The sequence below is a fragment of the Sardina pilchardus genome, chromosome 22 (genome assembly GCF_963854185.1).
Source record: "Sardina pilchardus chromosome 22, fSarPil1.1, whole genome shotgun sequence".
Classification (NCBI taxonomy): domain Eukaryota; kingdom Metazoa; phylum Chordata; class Actinopteri; order Clupeiformes; family Clupeidae; genus Sardina; species Sardina pilchardus.
The window spans coordinates 26,765,725-26,784,064 of record NC_085015.1 but is presented as its reverse complement, the minus strand read 5'-3'; the positions used below and the strand labels follow the sequence as shown (position 1 = coordinate 26,784,064).

The window sequence follows — 18,340 nt, the reverse complement described above, 5'->3', positions numbered from 1 at the left end:
CCCAGATATTTGAGCCGCTTCAATGACAATTTTTGTATCTATTTTTACTAGCGTACAATTCAGGCTCTTTCTTTCTTTACCAACAGTATAAGTTTTAAATGATCAAAAAGTGAAAGCAAATCAAAGTAAAGACATACTGTAGAAAGACTGTACAAAGTAAATCCTCACAACTACAAGCTATTTTTTTCACCATTATCTGATATGTTCCAGTTGTCAGATAACATGACACATTGTCAAAGTTTCCCGTCTTTTCTGAATTGATAAATGGGTGCACCACAAATAAGGGTTCATCCCTTGTTAGTTGCTGGACTGAAGAAAGTTCATGGTGCCACTTTCATCAGTAAATATAGTGAGCAGCAGAGCCGCATGGTGTGCATTCGGACCTTTGCACCCAGTTCTATTTTCCTGGTGACAGGAATGCCATGGTCTCATAAAGAGGCTCAGCTGTGGCTGCACAAATGAGAGCCAAAAGGCCCAGTATGTGCAGGTACACACCTGACAAAATCACTGCCTTCGCAAGCAGTGGCAAATAGACCAGCTGTAAAAACATTCTCCCATTCAAGTAAGCCTTGACTGCGCTGTGCACTGCCTCAGTTAAAGAAAAAGAGTTCACAGTATTCACCTTGTAACATCTACCTATTCAATGACCTTGCCAACTTCCCTGATAGACCATGAATGTGGTTTTCACATTTCTGTTTCCTTTTTTTTTTTGCTGGAAGAAATATTTATGAAACAAAATACTCTACAATGAAGTTCAAAATAAAATGTGAATTCATTTAGTTTAATCATAACAAAACTGTGAAAGCAAAACAATAACTGCTGTCTGGAGAATGTGTGGTAGGTAGGCTTGGCCCCAGATGTTATATCAGCAATGAGATGATAGCACCACTGCTCCCTCCACTGACAGGTGTGACCCTCCACTGACAGGTGTGAACATGGTTATCCAGGAGAAACTCAGGGGGTGTCTTTTTGGAGCACTTTCTCTGAAAAGTAAAATTATTTCAAAAGCCCAAAGTGTTCCTTCTTCATCAGCCATTTCACTTTTCTTGGCTGGTCCTACGTGCACTGTTAGCCCATGTTGAAGGAAATGCTCTTGGTAATCTACCCTGGGGAAGATTATATAGTGGGATACTGTTACTTGTTGCAAAGACAGAACAGCCCAGCTTAACTATGGTTTCCCTCCCAGATGATGTCAGCTTTCCCATTTCTTTCTATCCTATCCAAGCTAACCCCAGCCTCATCCATATCCTGTGGACTGTTGTGCCTCATGTGGATTTCTGTCAAGTTGTCAGCCATGACATTCACTGTTGAAATCTGCCACCCATGACAGACTACTGGTTCTGGTATACTGACTGAAAGGTAAGAACACTATGTACTATACTTCCACATGTCTCCACCACTCTGAGGATTATGCTGGTCTATTTTTCTTCTAATGTTCCTCACCACTACTCTGCCAATGAAAGGCTGACTAACATTTTAAATGGACTATTAATTGGGACAACCTGCCTAATTCAGGTACAAAGTGGTACTAATCCCCAGCTACTAAGACTAAAATACCAGAAAATGTTACTAACTTTAATTCTCTTTGACAATGCTGTGCACTCATAGCCTGGCCCCCGGAGGACTATGTACTGTACTTCCGCTCATTTGCATCTCACTTCATACTCCGTCTGGTATAGCTTGATCCAGCTTGGTTTACTCCGGCAAATGCATCTCCGCCCAACCAGCGAACAGAGGGCGTTCCCAAGAGCGATTACATTTAAGTTTCAAGCCTATCGTTATCGTTGTGTCCCCCATGGTTATCATACGTCATTCGTTAGTGATTGAACAATTCAAACTTCAGAGAAGCGTCCACAAACCAGGAAATAAACGTTTGCCAATGGATCTAGGCCAGACTCTCTGCAAAGAAGAGAGTCTGGTCTCCAGGCTAGTGCAATCAGATAAATCAGTCAAAATAATATGATTAACACATATGAAGAAAATACAGAACGTATTCACAATAGACAAAACATTACTGCTTTCCTGAAATGACCAGATTTGACAGAACTCCACTTTTGCTTTTGCAGTTATGGTGCTGATTACATACAAAGCAGCAGGCCATATATTATTCACTGAAACCTTTCCACCAAAAAAGAGGAACAATGTGTACCGTTAGCAATGTGTAAGCATAGGGTGTGAGTTGGGGTCAAGGTGACACGCTTGAGGTTACGCAACCTGAATGTTCTCTTTCAGTTGAAACCTGAAGAGCATGTTAGTGACATCGTAGACTAGGCAGTGTACACAGTATGTAACATAAGGAACATGTCCACTGTCCATCTTAATGCACCTTAGTGTGAGAAGCTGACATAGTACAGTGTATACCACAGAAGGGCTTGTGACATCTAAAGAGTAGAAACAGGCCGAGGTACAGTGTCTGCCCAGAACCAACTGGTGCCCTGGCAAATGTCCTCTATAGATGCCTTTTCCATAAGGTCCAATATGCAGCAAGCCTTTCCCACTGGAGCCAAACTCCATCATAATTTATCCGACATGAGGCGGGCTTTATGTGATAATAGACAAACGAGTACAGTCAGCATATATACAGTACAGTATATATTTGCTGTTAGCTCGCTCTCTTCATCCCAAAGGTGTTCTACTGTATTGGGTTGAGGTCAGGACTCTGTGTAGGCCAGTCAAGTTTATCCATACCAAATTTTGTCATCCATGTCTTTGTGGACCTTGCTTTGCGCAAAGGTGCACAGTCATGTTGGAACAGGAAGTGGCCATCCCCAAGCTGTTCCCACAAAGTTGGGAGCATGGAAATGTCCAAAATGTCTTTGGTTAATGCTGACGCATTCAGAGTTCTTTTCACTGGAACTAAGGGGCCAAGCCCAATTTGGGGATGGCTCCTTGCTGTTCCAACAAGAGAGCTCAGCTGTATTCCAAGACACTTGTGGACTTTTACCGCTGTAGCAGTGAGAGCATTCTCACCAACTGCATCTCAGTATGGTATGGCAATTGCACTGTAGTTGACCAAAAAGCACTCCAGCGGATCATTGGTACCATACCCACTCGCTCATCATTGAGTTAATTTACCACAGGCACCGCCTAGGCAGGGCAAAAAGCATCATCGTGGATGTGTCTCACCCAAACCACAGATTCTTGCCCTCTTGCCATCTAGTAGATGTTACAGAAGCATTATCTCCCACACCAGCAGGCTCTGCTTCTTCCCTGAGGCTGTGACACTGTTGAACACTTCACAGCGTTACAAAAGTGCTCTGGATCTGACTAGCTTCTTTTTTGAGAAGGGAAGTTGGCCAGGGGCCTTTTTGATTTGAAAAAAAAAACCAAAAACAAAAAACCACCAGCAGCAAAAAGCAATTGAGGGAGTCTTTTGCTGCCATAACAATGTGTAGAGTCAATAGTCAATGATCGCTAACATGTTTGTTTTTCAAGACGTTTCTGCTGGTTACAAACATTTCATTACTCCTTTCCAGCTTTAGGACACACATCAGGGGCAAGGATGGAGACCTCATCTTTTCGGAGGCTGGTGACTTCTGCCATGTCATCAAGCGCAAGGCTAGAGAACACGCCGAAACTCACCGTAGAGGAATAGCTGAGGGGAGCAGAGAGCACTCTGGCTGCTGGCTCCGGGCAGAGAGCTGCTCAGAGGATTAGTGCCTGAGGTTCTAGGGCTTCCCAATACGGGCACAAGGAGGAAGTGATTCAGGATCGCTTTATTCGCCAGAGTACACAGCAATTTCAACTTGGTGATGTAGCACATGATAAAAAAAACTGTTAAAAAGAAAAAAGTTTAAAAGAAGTTGAAAGAAGGAAATGAACATACGCAACATACAGTAAACAAGACAATATATAGTGCTAATAAGAAAATAAAGACTGAAATGTAAGACAAACATACAGTAGGAGAGCAGCAACACTACTTGGAGTAGATTGGAGCTATGGGGTATAAAGTTCAATAAAGTGATTGCCTTTGGAAAGAAACTGGTGCCTGGTGGTACTATTGCCAATTGAAGGAACCCTGCAGCCTGAGACACCAGAGTGAATGGGCCAGGTGGGAGGGGTCCGACACAATCCAGCTGGCCCGCTTCCCGCCTGGGGATGCTTGGGGATGCTTTGGTCCCAGACAAGCCGCAAGCTGCATCTGCCCGCCTATCAATATTGGGGCATGAATGCTTGTAGAAAACCGACATCAGAAAGATGTAGGAAAAAACTGTACTTTATTCCAAGTATGGAAATGACCTGAACAACTCCAAAAGGAGCTTGCAGTCCTAGTCAGTCCACCACTGTGAGTGATAATAAAGTGTGCAGTGAACTTCACTGTGCTGCAGGCAAAGCAAGTATTGTCTGCTTAAGTGCCCTGAATAGATTGGTATAAAGGGTTCAGCAAATAATGCATGGCTTGCTTCTAAAGGTGACAATGAAGTGTTTCAACTCAGAGAACTGTGCATAAATATTTCCTAACTTTTAATAGGCTATAGTTCAATTATGCGATTCAGCACAAACTACAAAAGTATGACTATGAAATGATTTGAGTATAGTGTGTGTGTAGTGTGTGTAACTCACGATATTTCATCCATTTGAACTCTGCCATTCATGCTTCTCCTTGTTTTACATGTGAGCTGATGGCCTTGCTGGGCATATGTAACATGGCATCAACCATATCATTAGTATTGATATGACAAATTCTTATTATGAGGATATTCTACTAGTACTAGGATATTCGCAGTGCGTGTGTGGGTGGGTGCACTTGTGTGCAGGGCATGCCTGTTTAGCCTTCTTATTTGCAGTAACTTTACAATAATGAATTAAGAGACATTTTATGGTATTCTCTGCAGAGTTCATGTTTTCACTGACTCATATGTATTGAAAGTAATCAAATTGGACAGCAGAACGAGTTGAGACAGTATGAAGAAAGCCATCTTGATCAGACTAGTTAACTTACAGTAGGCTATATGAAGAAGCCTGAGTGATATTATTAAAAATGATAAAAATTTGTCCCCAAACAAATTGTGCTTATGAGGAAAGACTGAAGTTTTTTTTAATCTGCTGATGAGAGACGCCTGCAGGCTTGTGTGAAACTTTCAAGGGTTTCTATGTTGGAAGATAAAAATGAAACCCTGCAGAGAATAAATGTTGGAGATGTAGACTTTTGTGCAGGGATGAATACTATATGTTTCACTGCGACAGAACCAACTGAAAAGCAACCACAACGTTGTAAATAAATAGGCTATAGTCTCTTTTATGGGTTTGGGCTTGATCTCAACAATTCCAAGCTACCCAGTGGCTATCATTGGATAATATTCCAGCTGTTTTCCCGCCCCTTTTAAGATGTTGAGTCAAAACTGGCGTGTGAGCTGACCAATGATCACTTAGACTCGGCTCTGGGCGTTAAACTGGGTTGGGACTGGAAGTTGAGACTGAATCCAGCTGTGAATTCGTTTGGATGCATGGATGCATACTGAAGACAGTCTCAGAGACTGTGCGAGAAAGGACGCGATGGTTTAAAATGATAGAGAACACCTTGATATAGAAGTGTCATTCTTAGTGCAATAGATGAGTTGCAACCAAGCATTTTCGTAAAGCTGTTAGCTTACTAAGACGGAAAAGAATAGTTCTTTCTCGGAGCTCGTCTTGCAGCGGCTACATCGCTGACTACAGTGAAAGAAATTAGCCTCTTCGCGATTCCCGAGAAAAGCAGGAGCGTGATGTCGTTATAAAAATAAAGTAGCGAATAACTTTGATGAAATTCGTTGGAATTTTTAGATTTTCATCGTCGTTTAATTGTGGATGGAAATAATTTGATTTCGGTTGTGTTTATTTGAAACCAGACGGGAGTCTGTGAATTTAGACTTGATGAGCATGTGTGGCGCGCAGTGTGCTTGAAACTGCTTTTACTGTGAGAACAACCTGGAAAGTCAACCCCGGGAGCTCTACTTCACCTCTTCCTCCTTTCTACACTGTTTTGGGTGCACTTTATCTTGAGCAATGGTCATGCGATGACTGAGTTCGCTTTGGACACATCCATACAGTTGATAACAGGTAATTATGCCTATTTGAGTGGTAAAATTCTGCCTGTAACGCTTCCACCTCAAATTTCAGCATTTGAAAAAACTGCAGCGCGTGTGCTGGCTGCCACTTGTTTAATTCCTCCTATTGAAACCTTCCGACGGGGATAGCAAAGTGTCTTTTTTTCTCAGGTGATTTACATGGCGTGGGCAGTATTCACCTTTGTTATCCAAAGAATTTATGTTTTTTTTCTTGAGGTAACCCCTCTGTCGAGGGTACAGTGCCATAGAGTGCTGTCCGTGTGTGCGCAAAGAGAGGAAAATATCACGAAATCCATCTGTAACTATAAGAATACATGTGCATGCACTGATAATAGGCTACGGGATATTTATTATCAAGGTGTGTTTAATTTCTTCTAAGTTGGCACAAGCTTGTGTGTTCATGTAGCCTAAAAACATCGAGTTAAGTTTAGTCGTCTGTCAGTAACGTAGACAACCATTTTCAGTCAACCGTTTAATAACTGAGAGAAGTCTTCTTAAAGCGCATAGATAAAATGTGAGTGTTTTGCCTCTATTAATGGCTTTTTCATGATTTTTGAAGGGGGTGAATGATGGAAGAAGATGGAGGAAATCTCTCCGAGGACCATGGGGAAAGGGAGACGGAGGTTGCGTCCTCTCTACCCCGGACCTTTATTCGACTCAATGACCTGTCCGGTGGTTGGGACCGCAGCAATGAGGTGGTGGAGACCGATGTGAAAGACAGTGACACCGGCGTGGAAGAAGCACCAGCCAGCGGTGAAGAAGCTCTGCCCTATCCACTACTGGCGCCCGTCGTGTTTTTCTACCTGAACCAAACCACCCGCCCAAGGAGTTGGTGCCTAAAAATGGTCTGTAATCCATATCCTTTGTTTTGATGTTGACGTTTCAACCATCCTTAGATTGGGGTGGTGAGGATGCGTGCCATTACGCACATATCTCAACATAGGACAAGTTCCAGGGGCACATGTCTACATAAATAAACAATGGGCAGGTTGCAATCCAAACTGATATCAAATGCAGTAGCAGCTTCATGAGACTGAATACAGCCAAATATATAAAGAATTATAATGCTTTGCAGTGCAGAGTGTATGACGAGTTAAGGAATGTGTTTGGAGTGTCGGGGATGCACTAACTTTGTGAAATATTACGCTATATCAAAATATTCTTCGCAGAGACAGGTTAATTTGTTATCATTTTATTTTGAGTGTCCTTGTTGGCTGTGTGTTTCATAACAAAAGCATCTACATTCATTTTGATCCCTTCTGCCCCACACATTCATTATGCAAATCAGTATTATTATCAACAGATCAGAATTCTGAGATGGATGGTGGAAGAACGGATCGGATAATATAACATAATATCAAGTTTTGTGATTAGGTGTCAGTAGGATTTGCCACCAGTCTGAGTGTTGACATGCTGTATAGTTGGATGTAAACAGGACTGCTCTCATGAGATTGCATTTCAGTAGCAAGTTACTTCCTCTAGGTTTTCTTTAAAATCCATAAGACATACTGATCTAGTTCATCTTAGTGTTGGATTCATCTCAAAGATAATGCAGATGGCCTGGTCATTTGCCACTGGGTGATGGACCATGAGAGATAATTGATGGAACCTGTGCTCTATGGCTTACATGGCTCTCAGATAGATTCTTCATTTTCATCTGGGTGGAATCCACCTTCCACATTTGTCATTTTGTAGTTGTCAAGATGGTTGTTGTGTACCAACAATATTGCATGGCAGCCATACATTATTTGGAAAATGGGCAAGTGTGCGTAGCAGTATGTTAACTGTATGTTAATTACACAATAATTTTTTTGTTGGTCCTAACGGAAATCAGAGTGATCCTGGGGATCAAATGGTCCAAGCCCAGAAATGATTTTGTTGTTCAGACTTGACAACAGAAGGCTTTGGTGACGGGGCAAATGGGAAGAAGTGCTTTTCTCCCATTCTCCCTTATATGGTAATGTTGTCCAAAACTTAGCTGTGCCATACTTTACTACGCTGTGATGAACTGGCTCTGGTTGTGTTTTCATGTATGGACAGTTCGTTATCTCCAAGGTGACCTCTCATTGGTCCTGATTGTGAGCAGAGCCCTAGATATCTGTATGGCTCTGGTTGTGAATAGTACCATGGTGGTTCCGTTTGTTTAGTTCCAAATCTGTTTCACTTTGTTTCATACTTGCCACTCAATCAGACAGCAGACAGAGTTTTTTAAAAAATGTGTGATGCGTTTTTTCATTGTGCATACAAGAGCCTTATCCCAATTCTCATTTTTACCTCTGCATCAATCCTTGAAACCTTTAGGCCCATGTAGCCCTAACGCTTCACCGTACTCCTCTAACCCAAAATGAATCAGAACACCCCCTATCCTTATTGTGAAAAACGTAAGGATAGGGCAAAGTGGTATTTCAAGCCACCGTTTCAATATTCTAGCCACTGCTAAAAAAGGTTTTGTTGTTTAGCATTCTGTACTGTTTCTATGTAATGGAAACATGTCGGGCCTGTACCCTCTTTACAGGTACCGATCTTGGTTATCCATGGTTATGGGTTGGTGGAGTTCAAAAGTGTAGTGGAAAATCAGCATTAGTAATGGACCTTTTTGACTGTTATGGAGACACGTTGGACCTGCTTCAGCTTCCCTTAAGGAAAGAATGCCGTTTTGGAGCACTGAATTGGCTGGAGCTGGTTGTGATGTCTGGGTGCAGATTCTTTGTTTTTTTTTCTAAGGGAAATATAATGAGTCTTGTGGGGCTGAATAGCTGCCCAGCGAAACAGACACACATCCCAACTACCCCCCCACCTCCTTACACACACACACACACACACACACACACACGCAAACACACACACATGCAAACACACACACAAACACACACACACACACACACACACACACACACACACACACACATACACGCAAACACACACACGCAAACACACACACACACACACACACACACAAACACACACACAAACAAACACACTCAAACGCACTCAAGCACACACACACACGCAAACACACACACACACACACACACACACACACACACACACACACACAGACACACACACACACACACACACACACACACACACACACACACACACACACACACACACACACACACACGCACGCACACGCAAACACACTCAAACACACTCAAACACACTCAAACACATGCAAACACACACACACACACGCAAACACACACGCACACACACACACACACACACACACACACACACACACACACACACACACTCAGCATACGCCTTTGATAATGCATTATTCACTCCCCCCTCCCCTACTATATTACCCTTAGCCATTTGATCTATCATAAGTATCTGAACCTTTTAAGCCCTGGCAAATCTCTTCATTTACATAGTAGCAAATGTCCCTAGGAATCTCTTGTTCATGAAAATAGAATGTCATTGTTAAACAAAATCTTATATTCGATTCCATTTTCTTCCTGTAAATCAGTATTACATTGCATAATCCCTGGTGTGAAATTTCCATAGTCAAAATTATAAAGAAATCTCTTAATTGATTCTTCATCATGTCTGTCCATCAAAATACAGACATAAGCGTAAAAACATTCACCTGGATAAGGTGAATTTGATTAGCCTAGAAAAAAATTCTAGACGAGATTTTGGCATGAAAGAGCTGAGATACCTGAGCACAATCTGCACCTTGCCAAACTTATTTGTGAGGATTTCAGTGGTTCTCAGAGATGGCTTCAGCTGATTCGACTTGATTTTTAGTGTACTTGCTGTATCAACACATCCAAATTCAGAGGTATGTCAATAATATTCGGCATTTGAATGAGAGACCTGTCAGGGTTAAGTGGATTTACTGGGGAATGTGGATAACCATTAAGTTCTCTACCTAATAATTGGTTTAATCTTTATCAGTTCATGCCCTCATCTGGGGTGATGCATAACTCAATACGTCTGAAATGCATTGTATATTTGTAGTTATTTCAATCCTTTTGAAGGTGCAGTGTTTTACACATCTTAAGTATCCTTATGTGGACCTGCATTACAGCAGTTAGACTATAGCTAGGCTATAGCTGAAAGGGAACTATAGGCTGACTGGTGCAACTTACTTCCAGTGAATTATGGTGTCGTGTCAAACCGGGTTGGAGCACACACAGAGAAGGGAAGGGTATGGATCTAATGCTGTGTTCCAGTTATCCCATAAAACGACTAATTATTCGTAATCATGTCATATCTGCCTAGAGTTGATTGTATTCCATTTGTCAACAAGAGCAAAATGCTACCGTTTGTTAGCATTCGTCTGTTGTCAGTGATTGATACCAGATATAGCAATACCAGTTTGTAAGAAAGCATTAGACAGTATTTTACACAAGCAAATGTAGCCACATGGCGACAGATAGGGGTTGGACATTATTGTCTCCTCTATGACTGATTTAATGAGACACAGAGTGAATATATACGGCTCTCACTTACTATTAATGGGCACAGATATGTTGGAAGTTCGGATTCGGGGTATGCTGGGTTTGAGCGAGCTGACGAGTCAGGACACTTCTGGGGGTTTTCAACTTCCTGTTTGCAACTTGGGAGGACAAATGGAACGCAGCGTTACACGGCAAATAAGGTCATTTCCCAAAAAGTTGCCGTGTTTCTTTAAGACCTATTGGCACACTCACACTCATTAGGAGAGAGTATTTTGCTGCAACATGTAGGGACTGTTTGTGACATTCACAGTATCTCAATGGCCATTACAGAAAGGTCAGTGATTTGCTGAATACTGAATAAAGTGCACAATACAAGCCAAAATGCTCTGTGATGATTTTTGAGGAAATTTCGATATTTCTACAATGATACAAGTCTTACTTCCGACATGCCCACATGTGTAGCTAGGGCGACTACATGCCTTTTTCACCAAGACCACTTAAGTCCTTTCTGTACCAGTGAATTTCAGTTTTAGTTCTGACATGGGAAACATTTGCAAGTCAGTAAATGAAATAAGCAGTAGTGCAGTCTTAAAAGCAGGGACGTCGTTAGGCCTATTTTGGAGGGGCTGAACTGAAGCCACCCAAAGATGATCAAAAGCCCCCCTTTCCAACGATATTAGCAGCTAGGCTCTGCGATAATTAAATGATTCAGGAGAAAATAAGCATTGGATATACATTTCATCATATTTCCATTTTGCATAGCATTTTGTCCATCTCCACCCATTACTTTCTGTGGTATATCTCACAAACGCTTCACTCAATACATGACAAACCATATATCAGAATAAGCAACAGACCACACTGGACACATATATGTGATTTTCCTGTAATGTTATAGGGTCCGTGTACTTTTTCGTTCATTCGTTATTCTATTTTGGAATGAAATGTGAAAATGTGAAAAGGGTGCAACTTGGTGTTTTATTCAAAAGAATAAAAGCAGAAATGTCTGTTTTTTGTTTTCTTCAAATAATATAGTATTAGGGAAAAAAACGACATTTCCGATATTTTTTTAATTTGTGATATTCATTTATTCCTTTATTTTAGCCTATTCCATTTGACTGATCCTATCTTTTCCCTGGAAGTAGGCCTACACCGTTTCGCGCTCCGCGCACTCACGCATCTCCACGACCACAATATTCCTCCCGTGGGGTATAGCCTATGAACCTCGATTAGTGAGTTAGCGAGGTATGTTGCGCTCAGAGCTAGGGTATGCCGTCATACGAAAGTGAATCTTTTCTAGTGTCACTGTATCACCATGGTATCTTAAGCTGCCAACCAAACCTGGGAGCAGTGGCTTTCACGAAACTCACTCAGGGGTGAATTTATCAAACTAGGCGGTAGCCTGCTTTGGGGTTAACTGTAACCATTTTTGAGGCCGTTTAAATGCACCAAATCAACAGGCCACCTGTTCATTCACCATTCAAATCAACAGGCCAACAGCCTCCGTTTACTCCAAAGTACCAACTAGGCTTTCAGCTCAGAGCGCGTTCTCTGGGTTTGGGTGAATTTGGCCAATCGTGAAACGTGGAGATGTACAAGACCGCCTATATTAAAACAAGATTACTACGCTAAAACAGAGCCACTTTCGTGTCACAGCATACCCTGGCTTTGAGCGCAACATACCTCGCTAACGCACTAATCGAGGTTCGTAGTATACCCCACTGGTCACCCAAAACCTGGGTCCAAAATAGACCCAAATGCAATCCAGAATGGCCTTTTTTAAAATTCGGTTTTTGTTTTTTCCAAAAGTTCAGTGTTTCATTTTCAATACGTAAAATATATCAAAACGTGGCACTGGATTCAATGTCACAAGTCATACATCAGCGTAAAAATTCATATACAACTCCTTTTTCATTTCCCATGCAACTTCCAAAATAGAATAATGAATGAACGAAAAAGTACACGGACCTTATAGCAGCCCAAAATAATGAACTTGGTTTCCACATTAAAGAATCAAACATTGATATTGGCATGCACAGATCAACTGTGCTTTTGAATAGATATTTCTACTGGCTTGCTTCAAATGACTGCAAAACAATCATGAGACACAAGTATTTTTCTTTGATATACAGTACCCTCCAGAATTATTGGCACCCTTGGTAAAAGTTGACTAAAAATAGGTATAAAAATAATCTTTAGGTGATTTATTGTACTCCCACAATGAAAACAATGTGGAAAAATATACCCTGCAAGGCAAGCAAATTTATTCTGAGAAAAAGGAAAATCTCATAAAGAAATAAATATTTTTAACAAAAACAGCTTGCTCACAATTATTGGCACCCCTGAAACATATTACGTACAACATTTAACAGGAGCATTTTCCTATGTAAATGCAACGTTTTAAAGTAAATTAGAGTGTCTGTCAACTTTCAGAAGTAGTTCATGACGTTCTTTTTCACTATGGTATGAAAATGAATTCACTCAGAGGCTAAATCCTCTAGTCATTTTTCAACATTGGAGAGACAAGAGAATACACTAAATTGAAATAAAAAGAAATTGTGTTGACATTTGTAAGTAAGAGAATGTCTATGGAAACTAGGTATTTTGTTGAAAATGCCTATATTTCCAGTTAAAATGATGAATAAAAGGTTCTAATCATCTGGAAATGTGGCAAACATGCTTGGACAAAGACCCATGGCTATTTTGCTCCCACGCACAGTATGGAGGATGGTATGATAGGCAAAAAAATCCATAAGAACCACTGTTGAGAGTTACAGACAAAGCTATCATCTTGGGGTCACCAAGTCCCCCCCAAAAATCTTCAAAAGTGACCTCACTGCTAATAGATTATTTATACAGCATGTCAGGTTAAAGCCAGTAGAGTCATTTAATGAACAATGTAAATGGCAGGAATTACTGAATGGTACCATGACATGTCTGGGAGTGTGGTCTATTGTCAGATGAAAATAAAATTATGCTCTTTTGCTAAAAACACTTAAGGTGTCTTTGGCATACATAGAAGAATGACTATACTAAAAAGAACCCCATGCCTAATCAGAATTATGGTGGAGGGGCTGTGCTATTGTGGGGCTGTTTTAATTCCCAAAGGCCTTGGGGACCTAATTAAGGTGCATGGCATCATGAACACCAAGAAAAACCTGAACATTTTCAAAGGAAATCAAACAATCTCTGCCAAGGCCCTAAAAGTTGGTCATGATTGGATCATTCATCAGGTCAATGAACCAAAACAAATGCACAGATCAAAACAAATATGGTTTACTGAACACAAAATCAAGCTTCAGACATTGCCATAGCAGTCCCCTGATCTAAACTCCATAGAAAAACAGTGGGATGAGTCAACGAGAAGAATGCACAAGTGTGGACCTAGCAATCTGGACGATCTGGGGAGGTTTTGTAAAGATGAATGGTCTTAAATCCCTTACTTTGTATTCTCAATCGTTATGGGGTGTCAGAGAAGAATATTACATGCTGTTTTATTGACAAAGGGAGGTTTAAGAAGGTATTACAAGTAGGGGTGCCAATAATTGTGAGTGACGTGTTTTTATTAAAAACATTTATTTCTTTATGAGATTTTCCTTTTTCTCAGAATAAATTTGCTTCCCTTGCAGGGTGTATTTTTCCTCATTGTTTTCATTGTGGGAGTACAATAAATCACCTAAAGATTATTTTTCAGACCTATTTTTAGTCAACTTTTACCAAGGGTGCCAATAATTCTGGAGGGTACTGTATGCAAGCATGATCACATCATACTTTCCCAGGTATGGGTAGCTTATACTGTCTTGAAAATGATATAGCCCAGCCTATAAAGAGCTATTTTCCAAAATGCTGAATCCATTTTTGAAAACATTGTCATGTTATTTAATTGTTATTAATTTCAGGTAATATCAATGAAAGTGCAGTTGTGTTGTTTTGATTAAGTAAAGATAACTCAAATAAAAATAACCCAATTACAGTTCCACTGATAAAACAAATGGTTAATAAAAATGCACAATGGAGTAAATTACAATGGAGTTAAGGCATTGTTTCCAAAATCATTTCAGTGGTTCATTAACTCGTAACAGGGTGAACGGCACTTCTGCATTAGCTTTGCGGCCCTCTATCGGCTGTAACCGCACTATGTAAGTTTAAGAGATGGGGTCTGTAGTTCAATGGAGTGAGACATAAGAAACTACAAATTAAACTTGCTTTGACGTTGCAATATACATACATCATACTTTCAAAAAATGATGCATACTCTACCTTGTCTGTGGACATCGTTATTGTTGGATATTGCGTTCGACAGAGAAGTGCTTTAGTGTTGCTTTAATAATAGATGACCAAGATAAGTAATAGTAAATTTACACTGAAATTAGCCTATAGGTATCAAAGTACTAATATATGTGACATTTTACAGTGGGTACTATTCATTTAAATACTTAATGTAACTTCACAACTGTTCATCAGGGCTAAGCCCTTCCCTGCTTAATAGTGACAATGTGAGCTATTGCTATGAGTGTTTTTAAATGACTCCTGATTTGTTGGTGCATCATATTCCATTCTAAAAGTCCCTCCTTTTGCTCTGTCATAACTTCAGGGTGAAACTGAGGCCCTCCGAGTCATGGCCCCAGTCCAGCCTCAAAGAAATACAAAGTCTGAGAATTTTCTCCAGACATCAAGCTTTTACCCCGTGGTGGAAAAGTCCCTTACATCTTTCTCTAACTCCCTTCTCTCTTTATGACATTGCTAGGCTGTTTGTCATTACAGAAGTTGTGTACAACATTAGTGGATTTGTGTACAGACTTGTCTGTAATAAAGATACATAGTAGCAGACATATAGTCCATATTAAATCAAATCAATCCATACTGAAACCTCCTGCATCCATACAGCAAAGATTATACATAATTGATTCATTTGACAGGGATTCACATCAAAGCATATTATTACAGTTGCTTTGGTATTCATCTTTCTTTTGCATTTTTCCACTTGGAATCCAAATCAGAACTACCAGAGGTAGCAGGCTACAAAAAACCAAGGGTGTCCATTCAGCTGCTTGTCTTTTGGGCACAGGGTTATCATGCGTCTGGCAAGCCAAAATACTTTTCTGAAATGTAAGATATGTAGTTATCGTATATACAAATGAACATCAGAGGGAAAGCATTGTTCATTTTTAGAAATGGTTTAAGCTATTTGATAATCAAGTAAACTAACACATAATTGCTTTACATGTGGCCAACATGAAAAGCCCTTTATGTGTATGTATGATTTACAGTATGTACTTATATGTTAGAATTAGAACTGCTATAGTGTCACCATATCAGATTAACAAAAACAAATGTTCAAATCAGGTTGAAATTGCCTTAACGTCATTATAGTTTATATAGTCAAGATGAAAACAATAGCCTACACAAAAATCAATCTGCAGTCTGCTTAGCCAAATTATGATACTAATGTTCTTGCACTGATCAGGGTAGTCAGGGTCAATGGTAGCAATAGTAGCCAGAGAGTTTAACTAAGTTGCTGTAATCTTATTGAACATTTTAGTAGATCTTAGAAAGTGAAAGTAGTGGCGAATTGTAATAAATGGGTTAGGTAATTGCACTATCTAAGACTGATGTATACTGTGATGATTTTGTTTGTCATTCTGGCACTTGTCCAGCTGTTAGTGACTGGTGAAACGTTACGAGTGTCTGGCTGATGACCCCCTTCTTCTTCCCATCTTTCCTTTTATTACCTAACATCTGAATTATCCCATTAGTCACTGTGCTGCCCATTCATGTCCTCAGCTTCTTTATTTCTATTTATCACTTGTCCATAAAAACAGTCTTACTGAGGTCTGTACAGAGCAGAGCAGAGCACAGGGCACAGAGCACTCAACACTCACTCCCCTAATTGTGACTCCCAAGTGAATTTATGATTCTGTTAGAAAATAAGAACAATAACACAGAAAAAGAGAGCAACATACTGATGATTGATGTTTTCAAGATGTTTTTAGAGCCCCTGATGGGTCTCACTTACACCACTCATTTAATCAGGCAAGGTTCCTTTTCAACTAAACTGCATAGGTAACTAACTAGAAAAATCACAATCTAAGTCGATGTGAACTTTTAATCATGACATATGATTTATAGTATATGCATGGCAAAATTGTATGAAATGTTTTTTTGGTTTATTTGTTTGCAAGGTAGTTTAAAAAGACAAAGACATTGATTAGGGCTACAGTATAGAATTGAAAATAAATGTATAATGTATGACAAAACATCTGCTAACAGGGCCCCAGTTTCCATGGTAACATGCTATTTTATACTCCTTTGTAATAATGCTTATTTTGCAAAATGCTGGCAGGCTATATTAATTGTTTGGATATTATGGATTTGCAGTGATTGTTGGCAAGACGGGTCAGTTGCATGGCAGCCAGACAAAACTGTTGTGAGTGGGGTGCTTAGAAGCTTTACAGATATGAGTTCCTACAGAGGAGCACTCTGTTCTGAAGGACTTGTGAGGGGTGGGCCATCTGCATGATATTTTCTCGTCCTACCATATCTGACTTTGCACAAGTTATGTTATATGGATTTGGTTGGTAGCCTGCCTACTTTTATATTGCATTTGTATGCTGAAGATTTTTCTCAGAGCCTAGTATTAAAGGATTTATGTGACATAAGTGTCCTGCTTTTACACAGCATTTATTTTCTGAAAGGTGTTTTAATAAGAGAAGAAACGTATGGAGCACCAGGATGTTACTTAACATACAGTCCACGTTCTACGACTGTTGCTTGTTGCTGTGCAACTGAGTAAAAATATGAAAAATACATTGGCCTATGTTGAGACTCTGTGGAATTTTATGGCTGGGAACGCACCAGGGTTGCTCCTTAAGAGTGATGCCTTGCATCAGTGACACTACATGTTCTAGTCTGGTGGTGGACATAGTAGAAATGAGTGTGTTGAGGCAGTGGGAATGGTCTTATTCAAATGGAAATGGAGTTGGTGGAATATTTCTGACTGCCTTAATCAGGGATGTATTAGCCTGGCTGGCTGAACTTCCCACCCTACGACTTCAAGAGGCATAACCGACAGTGAAATTAAACTCACATTGGTGCATTAAACTCTTACCGAACTGTTGCAGAGGTGCAGCAAACACATCCTTCTTGTAAACGAAGATGTTCAATGTGGTTGCTCACTAAATTCCAAAGAGAGTATGTGTCCATATCTGTTTAACCCTGATGCCATCAGTGCAGCCAATCATGGTGTGATTTGGAACCAGACGTCAGTGGGATCCTTTCCAGACAGACCTGCAGAGCAAATGGAACAAAGTTGCCAATAGGTTTGTCTAGGTTGACCCAGGCTATGTACACTTTTGACTGAAAAGTGTAGGCCTACCATTTTTTACTGTGTTGATAGAGGAACAATGCACTGGAGGCTCCTGTCATTTATTCCACATTATTGACATCAAACCAACAAATGTCAAACCAACACATGTTCAATACTGTCTAATGCTACAGTAAATGAATATTACGTGTCTGTTCTAGGTGTATAATGTTAGGTTTATACAGTTTATAATGATGGGTTGTTTGGAATCATAAAACAGAACACTTTTATCCACTATATGTGTCCAATGACGTTTTTGTCTTTAAACTGAGGATGGAGAAGAATGATTGATATTGTGTCTTTATATCGTGAGTTTGGTTGACTGGATATTCAGCATCTTTTTGTCGGTAGAATGAGAGCAAAGCATCTAAAGCTATCGAAGTCTTCTTTGGTTCTGAGATCCCAGAACATGAAAAGTGATATTCATTAGGGCATTTCCACACACCTCTGTTGCTCATGGAGCTATTTTCTCTCAGAGCACGTATCATGTGTTTTGATTTGACAACTTTCAGCAT

At 40.2% G+C, this 18,340-nt stretch overlaps 1 protein-coding gene across 1 annotated transcript in view; it reads left to right on the top strand.

Annotated features, from left to right (window-relative positions):
• Positions 1-6,874: 6,874 nt before the first annotated feature.
• cacna1g (calcium channel, voltage-dependent, T type, alpha 1G subunit) overlaps positions 6,875-18,340 on the top strand; it is a 149,987-nt gene continuing 138,521 nt past the window's right edge. Inside the window, exon 1 of the mRNA XM_062526293.1 lies at positions 6,875-6,903. Coding sequence (XP_062382277.1) covers positions 6,890-6,903 — 14 coding nt within the window. The 5' untranslated portion in view covers positions 6,875-6,889. The remainder of the gene's footprint in view (positions 6,904-18,340) is intronic.